The following is an 18,978-nucleotide window of genomic DNA, read 5'->3' as shown; positions in this document are numbered from 1 at the left end:
AAGGTTACTATAAAACAAAACAAATATGTAAGTGTCAATAGCAAAATACTGCTGAATTCACGTCTCTTGCACTAGCACTTCTGTCACACTTAATGGTTTAAATTAAAAATGGCTTGGAGACTAATAAAATCCTAAGAAAAGACATTCACGGGAACATCTTTTATTTTCAGGAGTGATACACAACACTGACTTTCTAAGCAGCATAGTTGTTTTTTTTCATTCCAGGTCCTGTTCAAAATCAGCAGATGCATTCCTCAGATGGCCAGGGATTCGGCCCTGCAGTTCCAGGATCGTACTCTCATCAGATGCTGGCAAAGGTTCCTCCACACCAGTCTTCTGGACAGTATAGTTATAGTGGCTCTCAGAATGTTTCTCAATCAAACAACTACCAAGGACCTGGCCAGACTCTCAATAGACCACCAGTGGCAGCTTTCTCTGGGTCACCAGTACAACAGCTAGGTCCTGTTCCACAAGTGCTGCCACCTGCATTACAGAACTCAGCTGCTGTATCATCTGCTGGGAACTTTCCTCCTGGAGCCAGCCCACCGGTGCTTTCAAACTGGCAGTACAGCCAGACTTCTGTGAGTCAGCCACTTGGGGCTCAAACAAGCCATTTGGCTCATGTGCCTGGGACAGGGTCAACTCAGCCACCGTTGTCATTATCAGGAAGTACAAATCCTGCAGGGAGTTACCAATATACTGCTTCTCCAGGGGCTCCTCCACTGCAGAACAGCTACATGAAGCCAGGTAACAAGAACTTTTTGATATTTTACTAATGTCCATTTTTCAACGACCTTTTAAAATAATAAGTATAGAACTGACTCTGCAGTGACATTTTGCTTGTGAAAGATTGTTCAAGCAGATACACCCATCAGAAATACACAGCTGCTTTCTTTGGGTTAGAAATGAAAGTTCTGTGCCCAGGTTTGGTGTTTCAGCTGGTTGGAGTGGGTAACTCCTGAATGGTGTCCCATTGTTTTGGGATGCTGTGTGTGGGTGATGCTGTTTCTGTGACCTTTACCATTTCCTGGGGTAACTGTTGAAGCATTAGCATGATTCAGTCCAGGACTTCACCATTGAAAACTAGTTCTATTTAGTGAGCATGGTCAGTAACCACTTGATTCAGGTAATTTTCTGAATAGCCTGTCAGGTTGATGCAAATAACTGGAGCACAACCTGGAAAGAAAACTGAAAAGCATTCTGTGCTGTTGAAATAGAGGTCAGTTCAATGGAAAGATTCCTTCTCCCAGATTTGTAATCTTCACATTAAATAATTGTCAGTCTGCAGAAAGTACTCTAAAAGTAGGAGACTCTGCTCCTGCTGGTTTTCTGCTGGTATATGCAGTGATAAAAGCTTTTCTAGCACAAAATAGCTCTATTGTGCAACTTGTGATTATTATGGAAACAGTTAATACTCAAGTTTCTCTTTGCCAAACTGCTGTATGTTAGTTTTTTTTCTGACTAAGCATGCAAACAGGACTTAGGTACAGAAATATTTTCCATGTAAAAGCAAATAATTTTTCTTCTAAGTGCTTTTAGCATCATTAGAGATTTTTACTGATGCTAGTTTTTTGTTTTATGCCTGCTTAATTTTCTTATGCTGTTCAGAATGTCTTAAGCTTGCAGAATTTATGAAACTATTTCTGGTACGTAATTGGAATAAACAGCTAGAATTTTGGAATTAATGAGGAAGATGCAGAGAAATTTTGGAAAGTGGAGTATGATATGAGAGCAAGTGTTTGGAATAAGTAATTTTTATATCCATTCAATACTCCTGAGCCATTTCCCTGGTATTTTTTTGTATAACAATGATCACTTTTTAAATTAATTAAACTTGTTTGGTGATCACTCCAAACTTGGTTATAGAGTTGGCTATTTTCTGTATATCTTGAAATTCTTGCCGACAGTAGTAGCAAAAAACTGAAAGAGATCAGTAACTACAGGAACCCAGAATGAGAAAAGCATGACAGAAACAACCTGAAGTTGAGACCCTCTACCCACATGTTAGGATTTATGTATCTCATGCTGTTCATCCTCTCAATAACAGGAATATTTAGAATACAATATGTGTGTTTTTGTAATAAAACTTCTGTGACTTCTTTCAGCTAGGTTAAACTCTTCCTAAAAGTTAATCTCTTTATAGGATCCGCACCACCACCGGTTACTCAGCCTTTAACTCCACTCCACCCTCCAAGGCCACCTTTAGGACCTCCACCAGTCAGTGGTCCACCTAGGCCATCAGCAGCAGTAGCAGGACCACCTACTGCACAGTCTCTGCTAAACTCAGCTGCAAACCAAGAAGGTAAGAAACAATTTTCTCCTTACATTAAATTCAAACATTGCAACTTGCTGCAGTGTGCAGCCTTTAAAGTCAAGCACATTGTTCTATTAGAGACTCAAATTGTACAATTAGTACTAATACAGCTAATAACTTAATCTGAAAAGAGCAGGTAAGGACCTGGAAAGAAGAAAAATTCTTGTAAACAGGTATTAATAAAATCTAAGTAATTAACAGTTGAAAATAGATTTCCACGTGCTGTTTTGCATGGCCATGTCTCCTGTAGTTGGCATTGCTTTTTTTTCCTTTTTGTGTTGTAAAGTGATAGGAAAATTCTCATTTCTCTGCATGGAGGACAGAAATCCATGTATGACTCCCTGTATTGTTCATTCTACAGGGAGAGATAAAATGTGAACCTTGCAATTCCTTGCTGTTTATGTAGCTGTACCTTATTATTCTCTGTGTAAAATCACTGAAACTTGCTGGTTTTATGAAGGAAGTTGCTAGAGGCTGTGAAGTGTCAGCTGTTGAAGACAGGTACCTGATTTTGTGTCTGCTGTGGGCCCTGCACAAATATGCCATTGTTTAAGAACTCCTCAGGGCTCTGGATCAGACTCCAGTTGTTTGGCATTTAGTGCCCATGCTAGATGGGGCCATGTGTGAGTCGGCAGCTTTATTTTTATATATGTAGTTCTGTCAAAGCTGTTGGTTCCTTGCATGGTCAGATTGACAGTTTCTCATGTGTGGTAGTTCTGTGAGTATATTCAGATTTGGCTTAGTTTGGAATGTATTAAATACATTGGAAACAGCTTTTTTTAGAAAATATTTTCTTCATCATGAAGAGAAACATTTTCAGAGTCCTGGAGAGATAAAAATGTTTAGTCTATGAAGCAGGTTGCTGCTAGCAAGATTCAGTGTATAATGTAATGTAAGTGCCTTCTATTGGTTCCTTTTATCTTTGAGGATTTAATAAAAAATGATAATAAAATAGAGTACCTATTTGTCCTTAGCAATATATAGTTGTGTTAGTATATTTAGACATGGTTGTCTTACCAAAAACTGTCCTTTGGGAGCACTCTGCATTTCAAGGTTTTTCTTATCTTAGACTGAATTTCTGTCTTGACTGGTATGTGACTGTGTCAGAGCTGTTGCTGTTTGGTGAGCAGTGATGGGCTGAATGTGCAAGTGGAGGGAATTTGGTGTTTATGTGAATTATCAATGGAAAAAGTTCTTCAGGGGGATCTAAGCTACAGGTTACTTGTAAAACTGCAGCTAGCCTAAAGAGACCTCCTCTGCTGAGGAGGGAGCATCCCCTGACCCTTTACTGCATGTTGGCTTGGAAACTGGCAAATCCCTAATCTGAAGGAGTCATAAAAGATTATTCAACCAGAAGTGCTGGGACTTCTGTTTTCCTCTAAAAAAATAAAAATAATGTTTTATGAATGTCCTTTATTGAGGTCACATCTGCAGGGGACGTGTGTGAGAAAGAGGACAGAATGTGTATTTAATTCAGAGTTTCATCCTGGGTCAAAACCAAGGTAGATTTGAGCTATGCTCATCTTAATATTCACCCAGAAAGCAGGATATTTTTTGCAGTTACCTCATTAAAACTTCTTTGTAACTTGTGCAATTTTTTCCTGTGGTTGTTTTCCTTTAAAGGTGATGCCACATCTACTGCCAGTGATGGGTCTGTAGTGCAAAACAGCTACGACACAATCGAAGGTGGTGGCCTTATGGGTAAGGCTTTGGGAGTAAAAATGGTTGTTATTATTATGGAACTTTTGGAAACTATGGAAAGATAGAAGTCTAAGCATTTGTGTACAGACATATGTACTTGGTTCAATGCCTGTCTTGAAGCTAAATGCAAAACTTGATGCATTGACAATTAGCATGTTTTGCCTGTGATATGTAAAGTAGGTGAGAGCCCTTTGCAAAGTTGACAGCAGCTGTATATTTTACACTTAAAAACTAAACAGGCAGCTCTCCTCTTGTACAAATGCCTCAAGTAAGGTACAGTTCTTCAGCAATTAAGTGTCTGTCTGCTCTGCTTCCAGCAACTCCCCATCATTCTCCTGCAGCCCCAAATCTTAAGATGAATAGAAGTGTTGGGTATTCTTACCCTGCCTTGCCTCCAGGCTACCAACATACTTCTCCACCTGGAGCACCAGGAATGAATGCATCTGCTTTGCAATATCCAGATGGATCAAAACATTTCCACCAGGTAAAGATTGTCTGGTTTCTACCTCAATAATACCTCTGTTGGGGGTATGTGGGTAAAGAAAAATGATGGTTGATAGGAGTTGTGCAACTCTAGGATGCTGCTTCTTTTCTTCCCTGTTTGGGCACTGTTTGTTCAAGAGGACAGACATAGCTGACAATTAATGCTTTTGCCTGTGCCCTGGTACCAGTTTGGCAAAGCTTTGTACCAGCTCTTTGTGAAGTGTTCCACCCTCAAATCTGTGCAGGATGTTTCTTTTGGAACTTTCAACTGCTTTTTGGCATGTTTCTCTTCCGTGGCATTGTTATTGTTAGCTGAAGTATTTGGTTTTTCTTTCCGTGAACTTTCAAAGTGAACTGACCAACACTTTCACCAGCTAAGCCTTTGTATTTCAAGAGGTTTATAGGAAAATTATGCTACTTTTTTCCTCTGTTATCTTACATGCGTCGGTCAAGTTCACATGACAACCAATATTTCTAAATAGATGGATAAAATAGCAGTTAGTACATGAGCAAAACAAAAGGGACATATATGTGCTTTTTAATGGACTGTGGGTTTTATCCAAGTAATTGGTGCTAATTTGTGAAATTTTATTGGACTCTAGCCTGCCCTGGGCACTAATCACTTAACTGCATCAATGGGTGGTCTGAGTCTACAGCAAGAAGGGTTAAGACCTGTGAATCTTCTTCAAGAAAGAAATATTCTTCCTACCACCCTTTTGAAGGCTCCTGTCCCCAACTTGCATGAGGACATCCAGAAGCTCAACTGCAATCCCGAGTAAGATTATGCATTTGCTATAATGCATCAAAATAGATAGAAGTAAAATTTCCTAACTATAGACATCACAAAATATTTTCTTTAATTTTATGAGTAGAAAATATTGAAAACGGGCTTCACTGTAGTATGATAAAGGCAGTAAGTGGGTTTAACTTTGAAGAGAGGAAAATCATCTTTGTAGGAAGTATGAGGAAAAATTTGTTAACAGGGCAGCTATAGATAGGTACGGAACAAAAATTTTATGCTTGGCACTGAGTAAGGATGAGAAGATATAAAACAGGAGTTAATTCAGTCAGGTGAGGTACATCAAAAAGATTGTGCATGAAGAGACATGAGTGATCTCTGTATTGAAAAGTAAACATTTAAAAAATGGAGTAAATGACATTTCAAACAAAAGCTTGGCAGTTGATTAATCAGTTGTTCTCTCTGAGTAGACCAATCAGTGTATAGCCAGGGACTTCTGCTTTGCTAATATTTTTATGGTAGGTAAAGGAAATAACAGCGCCTTTGAGACATTGTTCATGCAAACAAGTTGGACAGGATTTGCAAAACTGCCACATACATCTGCACTTTGTGGAAGCTACTGAGTGCTCAAGACACAGAAAATGATTGTGGGATTGTTTATAGTTACTAAGTTTTGAAAAACACCTTTTAAACATTGCCGGTTCTGATATATTCCAAAATAAAGTTTAGTATATAAAGACGTGGTGCAACTTTGAATATTATTAGGCTTAACTTTGGCTTGAGTGACTGAAATGACACTCAGCTCTGTATAAAGAGCGTTTGTATAAAATAAGAACTCAAAGTATGTACTGTGGGTCAAGCTCAGACAGAAACAAAGTGATTTGACAAAGATGGATTAGATATTTTATCTGGAAATAGAAATTCACCACTAACAACTCTAGAAAAATATACTGTATTATTGAAATAATAATTTATTTGAAAACCTCTGAAAATAACCCTTTGTCCTCCATGTAGGTTGTTCCGCTGTACCCTGACTAACATTCCTCAAACTCAGGCCTTATTGAATAAAGCCAAACTTCCTTTGGGGCTCCTGCTTCATCCTTTCAAAGACTTATCGGTATGAGAAATATTCAAAATTTTACATGCTGAAATACCAGTTATGCCTTTACTAGAGTCCAGACAATGGACAATGAATTATAAAACAAGGGCAGGCATCTTGGCCCAGAACAACTCCCACAGTAACTGACGTTTCTTTGTTCCATACAGATCACTGTAATTTTTCTCAATTTATACTCCCTACCATTTGAAAACCTCAGATCTCACTTTTTAATAAAGAAGAAAGCTTCCACAATCTCAAAAAAACAAAAGCTTAAAGGCAGCACAGAATTTGGACTGTGATAGAAGGCAACACCTCAATTCTAAGTTGTCACGTATCAATTATAGTTATTAATTTCAAACCTAGTACTAATTCTAAACTCAAGACTTGACAAAGTTGAAGGGATTTGGATGTCATGACATAGCCAGAAGACTTTGCATTTAGTAGTGTCTCTCTTAAACATTGGATTTTTTTTCTCAGTTTAAGTGATTTTTCAAAGATGTGGGCTTTTTTTCCCCCTTTTTGATCTGTGTTGGGTGCAGGACTTGATCTTAAACCATCAGTGTAAAATTCAAGAATTTAGAGACTTGGAAAAGGAATCTACACAGTCAAATATGTTAGAGCTCAGTTCCTACCTGTTGTATTAAGGAATTGCAGGGATGCTGTGAGGATTCAGAAGTTACTCCTCCTTTCACCAAGGGTGCTTTGCCTCACTAGCTAGCACAGTGTAGGTGGTGTTGTTACCACAGATAAACAGCTGCAGGGTGAGGATGCTTTAAAACAGGAAGCTTTTCCATTCCAGCAATTGCCAGTGGTCACTTCCAGTATTATTGTGAGATGCCGTTCCTGCCGGACGTACATCAACCCCTTTGTCAGCTTCCTAGATCAAAGGAGATGGAAATGCAATTTGTGCTATAGAGTCAATGATGGTAAGTTTTAAATGTGCTTTAAAGTGTTGCAATTAACCTTTCCCACCTTGGCCTTTGAGACTGGAATGTCGTTGGGCACATCAGTAGGAGGATTGTTGTCAGTCAGGCTGGGAGTCATGAGAAATGTTTCCCAGTGTCAGTGGTGTCCCTAAAGAAACACAATAAGCCCAAGTCATCCCTCAGGGTACCCTTGCACAAGTGTAAGGGAACTCCACTGCCTGGTGTAGTTTTCCATGTGTTGCCCAACAGCCTCAAAAGAGCTGGTATATTTGTTTTAAAATGCAGCACAGCCAATACTAGTATGAAATACTAATATATAAACTTACCTGCATAGTTCCTGAAGAATTCCTGTATAATCCTGTGACAAGAGTTTATGGAGAACCTCATAAAAGACCTGAAGTCCAGAATGCTACTATTGAGTTTATGGCTCCATCTGAATACATGGTAAGGCTTTATTTACTTTTACTTATTCTCTCTGTATTATTTTCAGAGGGAAGTCAGAGAAAGCTTTGTTTCAGAGGATGCTTTCCAATTCAGTAGAACAGCTATTTCCTTAAGCAGTGTATCTGAGAACTCAGGGGGAGAACTTCAGAGAGTTCACTTCTAAACATTTATGATGTCAAAGTTACTCTGTATTTAGAATATGTAGGTATCTTCAGAAGAAAACTAGACTTCTGGTATTACTAAATGAGAGGCAAATGCATTCAGAAATTTTAGCTATGATTCATGTGCTGTTTTAACAGTTTAAACTTGCAGTGGAATGAATAAACCTAATCTAACAAATGCTGTTTGAAAATTAAAGATAATCTTTTCTTTGCTCAGCTGCGTCCACCTCAGCCACCTGTGTACCTCTTTGTGTTTGATGTCTCTCACAATGCAGTAGAGACAGGATACTTGAACACAGTCTGCCAGACGTTGTTAGACAATCTTGACTCGTAAGTATTTTTTTCTTAAAATCACCAATTTTCATTCCTCTTAAGAAACTTGTGGTAGACACCAATATGCCAGTCCTTTCTGTCTGGAAGACAGGTTTCCTAGTATGGGCAAACAGTGGTCAGTGTTGTGTTAAAATGTACCATAAAGCTGTAGTCTTTTTCCCATCACAGCTACACCAGTATTAAAGGTGTTGATTGAAAATACTTGATTTTTCAGTCTGACTTTTTCCTACATGCTTCATCAATCCCCAAAAGAATATAATCATCATGTTTATGATTTCTTTTGAACTGTATTTTTTAAAAGCTGAAATTTAGATAAGTATTTGCTGAGAACAGTCATATATCTAATAAACTTCTCATAAAATGTATACTGATTGAAATTACATAAGCACTACTTGATATTTTGTAGTTTATTTCTTCCTTTTCTTCCACTTCTGATTACCCTCTTAAAAGGTTTTCACCTGCCTGCTAGGTGATTCTACCATGAGCTCCTTTTTTGTTGTGGTTTTTGTTCTTTTCGAAATGACTTGGGGAAGCTCTTGCAGTCTAGCTGCTAAACTAACTGCTTGATAACAACCATGGAGAGATGCAGTGGATGATAAAAAAAAAAAAAAAAAAAAAAAAGCCTGCAGAAATGAAATTTCATCTCACTGAACACCATATGTCTCATTTTCAGGCTTCCTGGGAACACTAGAACAAAAATAGGCTTCATAACGTTTGACAGCACAATCCATTTCTACAGTCTTCAGGAAGGTCTCTCTCAGCCTCAGATGCTTATAGTTTCAGATATTGAAGGTATGCAAAAATAATTTTTTTTATTAGTACCTAGTAATGACTTCTGGTTATGACAGCCTTTAAAAATATGTATCTGGTGGGAGTTTCTACATCACACCATTAGTCTCCCTAGTAATGACTTTAGAAGTACAATATGTGTGAGTTTGTTCATGAAGACATCTCCCTGATGTTTGAGCAATGCTGTGACTGCTCATGACTTCAAATGTGAAGACAGCCTTCCTAACTTCTAGTTTAATTTGTACAATTCTCTAGATTCCTCTTGAAATCCTAAATATGGATGCTGGATACCTTTCTGTAGATTTTTCTTGTAGCTGGTGCTTGGTGGTGTCCTTCTGCCTTTTGTTTCCAATCACCTTTCACTGAATGTTACTGCGCAGGGTACAGTGAACACTGGAAATATTTGCTATGTGATTTTATTTAATAGTCTTGATTATCCTTCTGCCCTGTTGACTGCTATTCTAACATGGGATTCTAGCCACAGGAAAGCTTATAAAAAAAAAAAAAAACAAACACACAATTATGTTTACATGGGTTAATACTGATACTGTGTTTTGTTTTTTTCCAGTAAGTCTGATGGTTGGCAAATAGAGCCAGGGGAAAGATATGTGTTTTTAGAAGATAACTCAAATATTTTTTTTTTGCCTTTCAGATGTATTTATACCAATGCCAGAAAACTTATTAGTAAATTTAAATGAAAATAAAGAGGTAAGAAGCAAGGACTTTCTTACATAACTAGTGACATTTACGTAATTGGGGATATGTGTGGTAATTTTTGATTAATTAATGCTTATTCACACCTGCTGTTCACATGCCAGGTTTGAGTGAAAAAAAAAAGGTCTTTCATCTATGTCACTGTAAATTCTTGCCAACCTGGAACAAGACAGTACTTCAAATTTTCTAGGACTTTCTCTTTACTACTTTAATATTAGAAGTGTTAATACTTGGTTATGGTAAGCAATCAGCTGTATATAAAGTAGAAAATCACGAAGACTCATAGGCCTAATACTGTTTTCTCTCTTGTAGCTAATTCAGGATCTGTTGAAGACATTGCCACAGATGTTCACCAAGTCTCTGGAAACTCAGAGTGCTCTGGGGCCTGCGTTACAGGCTGCCTTTAAACTGATGTCCCCTACTGGAGGTAGAATCACTGTCTTCCAGACACAGCTTCCATCTGTGGGAATGGGAGCACTAAAGTCACGAGAAGAGCCAAACCAAAGAGCAACAGCAAAGGTTAGGAAAGCAAAAAGGTTTAGAGTACTAGCAAACCTGTTCTGTGCATGTAGATGGTTCTGGGATTTCCTCTTCTGGGTTAATTTTGTGCTTATTTTGCTTCTTTGTTAAAGTAGCAGAAAAAACAAAAAAAACCCAAAGAATATAAACACTAATTAATTACTGAGTAATAAAAAATATTTTTTTTTTATAAAAGATTTTTAATCAATGATGGAGAATTGATTGTACGTGTCCCTGAAAACAGACAAAAAATGTATGAATCAATTTAGATTTCCTTTGTATTTTGTAATACTCCACTGTGTTGATAGGATATACATCTGACACCATCGACTGATTTCTACAAGAAGTTGGCCTTGGATTGCTCAGGGCAACAGGTTGCAGTGGATTTGTTTCTTCTTAGTGGGCAATATTCTGACTTGGCTTCTCTAGGTAAGACATATAAAGCTGTTTTGGGGCATATAACTCTTGTATTTTGAGCAGATACGTAGAATATGTGTTAATATTTAGTAGATGAACCTGATTTGAATTAATCTAGCATGTGAAGATACAAACTTGTCCTTGCTGAGCAGTGACACAGAACAGAATGTAGTCTATCAGTCCTGATTTAACCTACTTATATTTATGACCTCCCTTAGTGAGTCAGGATTCTTGTTCTGCTGATACAAGTAGCAGAAATACTTTCTTCCTTTTTATGCCTTTTAAGCATCAGTGTCACTGCCTTTAGAGCAAGTTTTATTGGCATTCTAATTACCTTCTTTTCTGTTTAACCAAACTTTAAAGTTTCAAGCAATTTTAGGTCAATGGAAAATTATTTCATACCTGAAATTTATCACATACTAGAATATACAGTTGTACTACATCTCTACAGGCGTGTCTGTAACTGTGTCTGAGTGATTTGTAGGTGTGAACAATTTAATAGTTTAAAGGCTGCAGCAGCAACTGTCTGCAACAACTCTCCAATGTATACTGGTTTTATTTCAGGTTGTATATCAAGGTATTCTGCAGGTAGTGTCTACTACTACCAGTCTTACCATCATAAACACAACCCTGTCCAGGTGGAAAAATTGCAAAAGGAACTGAAGCGTTATTTAACTAGAAAAATTGGGTTTGAGGCTGTCATGAGGATAAGATGCACCAAAGGTCTGAATTCACCTTCTTGGATTTTTGGGGGTTGAGAAAAGGGAAGTGGGTGTTTGCTGTTCTTTGGGAATGTTTTCATTGTATTCTAGCTGTTTTGTAACCAAAAGGCAGCGATTAGAAAAGTAAAATTTAGTATCAGGGATAAGACAGTTTTTTAAAGACTGTATTTGCAGTGTGTTTTCTGGCATCCGAGTTCCAGTTTATAATGGTCAAAACTGGAATTTTCCTGGACTGCTATTTCAACCAGGGACTGGTTTTATACTCTAGATACTTTCTGCTACTCTGCATTGATTTGCCTTGCTAATTCCCACTTTCTGGTAGGCTTTGTGGATTCTTTGAATTAGTTGTCAGTTTGCAGTATTTACGCTTTTTGAAGAGAATGTGTTTCATTGAGAGGGAACATTCTGGTATAGTCATATACATTGATAGCAGATCTGTATATGGTGCCTGAACTTCACAGCTATAAAACCCAAACTGATTCATTATTGTCTTGTAGGTCTTTCCATTCATACTTTCCATGGGAACTTCTTTGTACGATCTACAGACTTGTTGTCATTACCCAATGTAAACCCTGATGCGGGATACGCTGTGCAAATGTCAGTGGAAGAAAGTCTTACTGATATGCAAGTTGTTTCTTTTCAGTCAGCTCTCCTGTACACCTCCAGCAAAGGTAAGGTTAGATTGAACCAACGGTGGCATTTGTAGTGTTGCTTCCAACCTACAAGCAGTATGGAGGTTACAGTTTTCTTTCCTTGCAGGTGAAAGACGAATTCGTGTCCACACTATGTGCTTACCTGTAGTCACAACACTGAGTGATGTGTACCTAGGGGCAGATGTGCAGGCCATCACAGGGCTCTTAGCCAATATGGGTGAGTGTGCTTAGAGCTTGTTTAAATGTGTGGATTGTATCCTTAAAGGTCTGAGCAATGACCCTCTGGGAGATGGCATTAGAAGAAAAGATTCTCCCTCATAGAGTGCTTTCAGAATTGCAAGCCTAAGAGTTTTGGTTTTAATGCTTGGCCTGGGTGAAGGATCAGTAGAGCTGTGTGTAATCACCTGGGCTTAGGCTTAGTCTGGTGCATCATTGTGGGCCTCAGCTTTTTTCTGAAGCACTTGACTTCCCCTAGAATGTAATAAAAGCTTAAGCTGCATCGACATATGTGATAAAGTGAGAGAATTTAATGTATGTGACTGTATTCCTGCCGGGGGAGGAAACTCCTGTTATTTGAACCTTGCACTCTGTTTTCAGCTGTGGACCGCTCCGTTTCCGCGACACTGAGCGATGCTCGGGATGCCTTGGTCAATGCAGTGATAGATTCTTTAGCTGCTTATCGCTCATCTGTGCTGAGCATCCAACAGCCTGGGCTCACAGCTCCCTACTCACTGCGGCTCTTCCCGCTTTATATACTGGCACTCTTAAAACAGGTAAGGGGGGAAGTGAGGCCAGGCAAGAGGATGATTGTTTGGCAGGTCAGCCTGCAGTAAAAGGACGGTTCTTTGATGGAGAATGATTTAGTTCAAAAGCAGGAATTTAGAAACATGCATAAAACTGAAAGTATACATGTTTTAAGCAATGAAAGGGCAAAATAATAGACACTGACTACTGAAGAGAATGTGTCAGGGTACTGATAGTGTTTTCTCAGGAATCTCAATTTTGTGCCTTTCTGGAAATGCAGATCCACACAGCAGTTCAGTGTGGATTAGAAGCGAGCTGGGTGTGTGGCAGAGAGGGAGTTGGCTGGCTGTTCTTGCAACAGGTTTAAAGCATTTCACAGTACTTGCTCAGTGTAAATATTTTTTAATTGAACTTCCCTGAACAGTTACTAGAAGTCATTTAAGTGTTGGACAGACTGGTTTCCTGGTTCAGAAAGAAGTTTGGGATTCATACATCTTGATTAGGAATTAACCAGCGTATTCATATTGAGCTTTTTCATTTGAAAGGCTTGGTAAACATTTGATCCAGTCAGGTGGGAGGAGTGAGCCCTACTTTGATTTACAGCTTTTTTTGGTCTCAACAAGCCAGGACTATCTCTTTCTTGTAAATACAGACCTAAGGATCTGTACATTGAAGCCAATTGTAAACTGCTCCAATATTTATTCTTTTCAATTTAATCAAGTAGCATTCTTGAGGTGTATGTTAGAGAGTATTTCAGGGTGCTTTCATCTCAGCTGTAGTGCTCACTAGGAAGGATTGATGGTGTCAGGTCAAGGTTAATTCTAAAATCCAGAAATGGGAATGAGACTTGCGTGATTTATATGTAAAGCACTGAAGAGAACTACAGAGAAGTCAAATACAATGAGAAAACATTTAGAGTACATCTCTAATACTTAATTAAATTGGAAATAAGCACTAGGCAATGTGTGAAATTCAGTTTATCTTACTTTGCTTTAATGGTTAAACTAAATGCATGATTGTTTGCAGAAAGCATTTCAAACTGGGACAAACACACGTTTGGATGAACGCATCTTTACCATGTGTCAGGTGAAAAACCAGCCCCTTGTTTACCTCATGCTCATGACACATCCCAGTCTATACAGAGTCGATAATCTCACAGATGAGGTGAGTCTGCCTTGCTACATAATTTGTTTGATCCCAAAGATTTGTGTGATGTGAAAGTAAATGTGTTAAAAATTTCCCAATATTAATCTCCATATTAAAGCTACACAGCTAAAATGTAATGTTTTATATTCTCCCACTTGTTGCATTTGTGCATTTGTTATTTGGAACTGGATTGATGAGTTCTGGAGAAAGCTGTGCTTTGGGTGGGGAAGGTTTTTTCCTAACTTATTTCACCTTTGCCTTGTGTTATTATCTTGGCTATAAATCACATACACATAAAGACATCATAATGGGCTTTTTTTGTTCCTTTATTTTAAAATATCAAGCAGTTTTGAGAACAGGGAATCTTTATGTGGAACCCTGAATAATTTTAGAAATCACATCATAACAAATTGGTGCATAACAAATTGGGTATTCTTGTTCTAGAACTAATTAACTAAGATACATTTGATGAAATTCACCCTCTTTAAATGAAACATTGTTTTATTAGTAAATTACTGACTAATAAAGTAAATTATCACTTTAAGTATGACTTGAGCTAAACTGAGAAAAACAGTCCAGCTCCAGTATTCAGTGTAATAGATTCTCCTCTTATTTAAAGTTCTACTGTTTTTTTGCATCAAGATGTGAACCACTGTTTTTCATCCTTCTTTTAGGGGGCTCTTAACATAAATGACAGAACTATACCTCAGCCGCCCCTTCTCCAGTTGTCAGTGGAGAAGCTGAGTAGGGATGGTGCTTATCTTATGGATGCTGGCTCTGTAAGTTGTGTGGTGGTGGGGATTTTAAAAAGTACCTAAGTGTTCTTTCTGAGAACTCAGAATATGTACGAGACTGCTCAGGTGTGTTTTGGGTTGAATTAATGTTATTGATGGTTTCTTTCAGGTGATGTTTCTGTGGATCGGGAAGAACTGTGGGCAGGGCTTTATCAGCCATGTCCTTGGAGTTCCAAATTATGGCTCAATACCACAGAATATGGTATGTGCTTGCTCTGCACATCAGTTGTACATACAGTGCTGCCAGAATATCATTTGCATGAGAATTAAAATATACTACTCAGATTTTAGCCCTCTAGTGGTATAGATCCAGATCCAAGGAAAGAAACAATTTTTGTTACCTCTTAGAATTTCTTCTCTTGAAGACACGGTAGGAAGAGGCTGCCTGATTGAGTTTTTCAGACCTGTGGGAGCAGACTAAGAACACTTGCAAATAATGAGCATAGTAGGAAAGTAGGAAATCTTTTAGTTTCTGCAACAAAGCAGGAATCAATCACAGCTCAGTCATTAACATTGACAGCTAATTGCTGATAGCAGTTTTGTGCTCTTGACTGTTTCAAGCCCCTTCAAAGAAGACAGGACTGAAACTATATATCAAAAAATGTATCTGTCTGGGTTTTCTTTACACTAATGAGTTGGGCTAGTTTATGTGTTCCTTTCACTGTTTTCTGAAAAATGCCCTGTTTTTATTAATAAAACCCTTTGGCTTTTAGACACATCTCCCAGAACTTGAAACAGCAGAATCCATCAGAACACGAGCTTTCATTTCTTGGCTGAGAGAACAGAGACCTTTCTTTCCTATACTATATATAATAAAGTAAGTGGTTTTTAACAGTGTTTAATTTTTGCTTCTTCAGCAACCTGTTAACAATACGTACTTGGGTATCATATACTGAATTTTCTTAATGGAATTCTTAACAATAGTGTGGTAAGAGTTGTCTCCAATTAGAATTTCAAAAGACTAAAAAAAGATTAAGTGTCACAGAAGAATCTTTAGGTAATGTCAGATAAATGAAGTAAATGCTGGTAAGAGCACTTACTAGGATTAATCTCTACTAAGGGCTATTTGAGATCCTCTTTTCATATGTCCTTAAGCTCTTGAAATGTCTTGCCACTTGATATGTAACTTTATTAATGCATGGTAGCCCATGGCAAATGTTCATTCCACTCAGACACTTATTTTTGTTTTTAAGGGATGAGAGTCCATTGAAATCAAGTTTTCTGCAAAATATGATTGAAGACAGAACAGAATCAGCCTTATCATACTATGAATTCCTCCTTCATATACAGCAGCAAGTGAATAAATGAAACACTAGCCTTTGGCTTACTTCTTTAAGGAAAGATTTTGCAGTAAAGAATGATTGTGCTTGTAATACCTTCATTAAATCTGTGGCCTGAGGCAGTTGATGAGAAGTTCTCACTGTGATTTCAACGAACTAAAGCAAATAAAGGACCACATCTGAGAATCAAATGTGCAACTACATAATATTGTACCTTAAAAAAAGAATCAAACTGTTGGAACTGGTTGAGCACCTTTAATTTGCTGCAAATCGTGTTTTTACTGTAAGTAGTTGCAGCATGAAGTACATTTACAAAGGCAATACTGAAAAGGTGAAATACATTTTGTAAAATAAAGAGTTCTTTGTTGTTCAAAATGTATATTTCTGTAACTTTTTTTTTTTTTTTTTTTTGCTGCTAGATATAAAACCTCATAATACTGATCATGATTTGCAGGGAAATTTCTTCTAAGTGCATCCAGTGATTACAGACAGAGCATCTCAATGTTCAACTTAATGCTTAAAGTAGCGATGAAAGAAGTGTTCATTCATTGTGAAATGAACAAATGCTTATGAAGTATAGAATCCAGTGCTTGGATTGGATTATGGCTAATAGGACTAAAGGTAAGCTTAACCTGGATAAGGTGGCTGAATTTGTTGAAGCTTTTAATAAGTTATTATTCTAATTTTAAAAACTGGGGAAGAGTGGGCCCTACATGAGACAGATATTTAAAAGTCATTGGCTGAGTTGGCAGCAAAAGTAGACTTAGGTAGATGGTAAGCTTTGCCTTTCTTCAGTAGAAGTAATAGTTTTAATTTCAATTAATGGTGTGGGAGGGGAAGAACAAGGAAGGTTATCTCAGATTTTGTTTGGTTTATGTTCAGTAGACTTTTGTCTCTTGTTTACATTAAGCAAATATTGGGCCCCTCAGATCTGGTGTGTTTCTGAAGCAAATTTGTTGGCAGCACTTCAGATCAAATGTTGGTCTGCAACACTGAATATTCTGACATTAAAGTTGGAAATTATTTTTCCAAGAACAAAATAATTATATTACATTTGAAGATTTCGTATATGGTTCCAGACATGCCTGAAGTTTTCCAAACAAAAGGTTTTTTGCTGCAGCTGTGTAATGAGCCCAGGTCCAAGGCCACTGTGCACCAAATAAAAGCTTTAAATCTACTCTCAGATCCTGCCAGAGATACAGATCAAAGCTGACATTGGACTTGAAGTAAAAATTTATATACAAAAAGTATTTAAATAATTTTATAGAAATGTATTGATAATTCTTCTGTTTTCAAGATTAAGGTCTTACTGATAGTTACCAATGTAAAGAGTATTTAAGTTACTGTGTTCCAATGCCCATAGAAGTGTTGCGTATGGAAAAATCTTGGTTTCCTTTTTTGTTTAATAGTGGTAAACTTAAAGGTCTTGCAAAACCTACTTTCTGGGGCGAGTAACTTGAAGAGGTAAAAGACTTGTGAGTGGTCAAATGTACTGTGCTTAAGACATTTAGGACATAAATGTCAGTAGGGTCAACATTTGGGTAAATATTTGCTCCCATTTCAGGCTGTAGCTGCTGGTGATTGTCAGGAGTTGCCTTACTTTAGGGGAGGAGTTCCCTGGGAGAAATTGTTCTTGTTGTTGAGCACAAGAAGCTAAAGTTCTTAGAACAATGGCTAAAACAGCATAAAAAGATTATTACAGAATTAATTTAAGCTTCCCTGTCTGCTGCCACTGTAGCAAACAGGAATATATTTACTTGAACTGCTTTTCAGAGAATTGCACAGTTTCTAGTCATAGTGAAGAGTTGTCTTTTAAGTTTTGACAGTCTGATTTTTTTATTTTTTTTTCCCAGGAAGGGGGAACAGGGTCTCTTCATTTAAAATCATAAATGGAATCTCTGCACTTGCATAGGTTCTGCCCTAAACCTTGTGGTTTTGGGTATGTTATCACTCAGATGTTGAATTGAAAACCATCCTTGCATCAAATAGCCCACCCCAAAGTCTGTTTCTTACTATGACTGTATTTTGCTACTATATCCTTTTTTTTTTTAAGAAACATAAATACTGGAGATGGCCTCATTGCTTTATGTACACCAGACTAATGGCTGAAGATGTCAGCCTTCATGGCAGTTAACAAGTTTGAATTTGAGTCCCTGTGATTTACAGAGCAAAACATGATAAATGAGTCAGATGAACCCTCGGAGTTCTCTTCACTTTGGAAGAAATTCTGTGTTGAACTTTGTTAGTTTGTTCCCTCGCAGTGGGGAAGGCCTGCTGGTTCACTTGTACTGCTGTAATGGCAATGCAGGGAACATGAACACACACACTACCTGTGATTGATTTTTTACATACAACTGCAAAATGAGGCCACTGAAGATGGATTGCAAAAGTAGGCAAGAGTGGCTCTGGTACTTAGATCTCAACACGACAACTCTGCCACTGTAAATGCGTGGTAGAGGTGTGTTTCTCTTTGTAGTTGAACACGTTTTTTTAAACTATTTGTGTTTGACACATTAGTGTTCAGCCAACATTGCTACCATCCATTTTACTTTGCTTTCATTATTGTTCTTAAATTAATACTTTTAAGTCCTCATAGGCTGTGTTGCAATAACTAGAATGATTCACTTTTATTTAGAATTAATTTCTTAACAGAATTTAATCAAAGATGCAGAATGGCTGTTAAGGGACCATTAAATGTGATTTTAAGGTTCTGTTTACTATTATGGATGTAATCCTTATAGTAAATTTAATTTTGTAAAGTAGTGTATAATATTGTAATATTAAATCTTCGTTCTCTGAACTCAAAGATTTGATCTTCAGTATGAAGTTATAAATCTTCCCCCTTCTGAATTTGAGACAGGATTTACTTGTCCTCCTTTTTACAGTTTGTAATTTTCACTGTTTTATTCCTGTAAAAAGTCATTTATAACACATGCAAATGCTTATTTTATCTGTGCTAATTTATCAGATTTGGCTACTCAATAAAATTAATTGAACAAA

At 37.5% G+C, this 18,978-nt stretch overlaps 1 protein-coding gene across 10 annotated transcripts in view; it reads left to right on the top strand.

The window, feature by feature from the left end:
• Positions 1-18,978, top strand: part of SEC24A (SEC24 homolog A, COPII component) — a 23,865-nt gene extending 4,887 nt beyond the window's left edge. For 3 of the 10 annotated variants that reach the window (XM_086851514.1, XM_086851520.1, XM_023936058.2), the window contains exons 2-24: positions 226-747; positions 2,144-2,302; positions 3,938-4,015; positions 4,333-4,499; positions 5,101-5,273; positions 6,252-6,354; positions 7,136-7,262; positions 7,597-7,706; positions 8,085-8,197; positions 8,874-8,992; positions 9,642-9,697; positions 10,016-10,222; positions 10,531-10,651; positions 11,204-11,362; positions 11,859-12,032; positions 12,121-12,231; positions 12,612-12,787; positions 13,785-13,922; positions 14,579-14,683; positions 14,808-14,900; positions 15,412-15,515; positions 15,892-16,261; positions 16,398-18,978. In XM_086851514.1, the coding sequence (XP_086707640.1) occupies positions 226-747; positions 2,144-2,302; positions 3,938-4,015; positions 4,333-4,499; positions 5,101-5,273; positions 6,252-6,354; positions 7,136-7,262; positions 7,597-7,706; positions 8,085-8,197; positions 8,874-8,992; positions 9,642-9,697; positions 10,016-10,222; positions 10,531-10,651; positions 11,204-11,362; positions 11,859-12,032; positions 12,121-12,231; positions 12,612-12,787; positions 13,785-13,922; positions 14,579-14,683; positions 14,808-14,900; positions 15,412-15,515; positions 15,892-16,006 (3,230 nt within the window). In that variant the 3' untranslated portion in view covers positions 16,007-16,261; positions 16,398-18,978. Of the gene's footprint in view, positions 1-225; positions 748-2,143; positions 2,303-3,937; positions 4,016-4,332; positions 4,500-5,100; positions 5,274-6,251; positions 6,355-7,135; positions 7,263-7,596; positions 7,707-8,084; positions 8,198-8,873; positions 8,993-9,641; positions 9,698-10,015; positions 10,223-10,530; positions 10,652-11,203; positions 11,363-11,858; positions 12,033-12,120; positions 12,232-12,611; positions 12,788-13,784; positions 13,923-14,578; positions 14,684-14,807; positions 14,901-15,411; positions 15,516-15,891; positions 16,354-16,397 lie in introns of those variants that run through there. The other 7 variants (XM_086851522.1, XM_086851523.1, XM_086851519.1 and 4 more) reach the window with 6 other exon arrangements.

Source organism: Cyanistes caeruleus, chromosome 15 (assembly GCF_971803275.1).
Source record: "Cyanistes caeruleus chromosome 15, bCyaCae1.hap1.1, whole genome shotgun sequence".
NCBI classification, from domain to species: Eukaryota; Metazoa; Chordata; class Aves; order Passeriformes; family Paridae; genus Cyanistes; species Cyanistes caeruleus.
The sequence above is the reverse complement of the archived record's forward strand: the minus strand, read 5'-3'. Positions and strand labels throughout refer to the sequence as shown.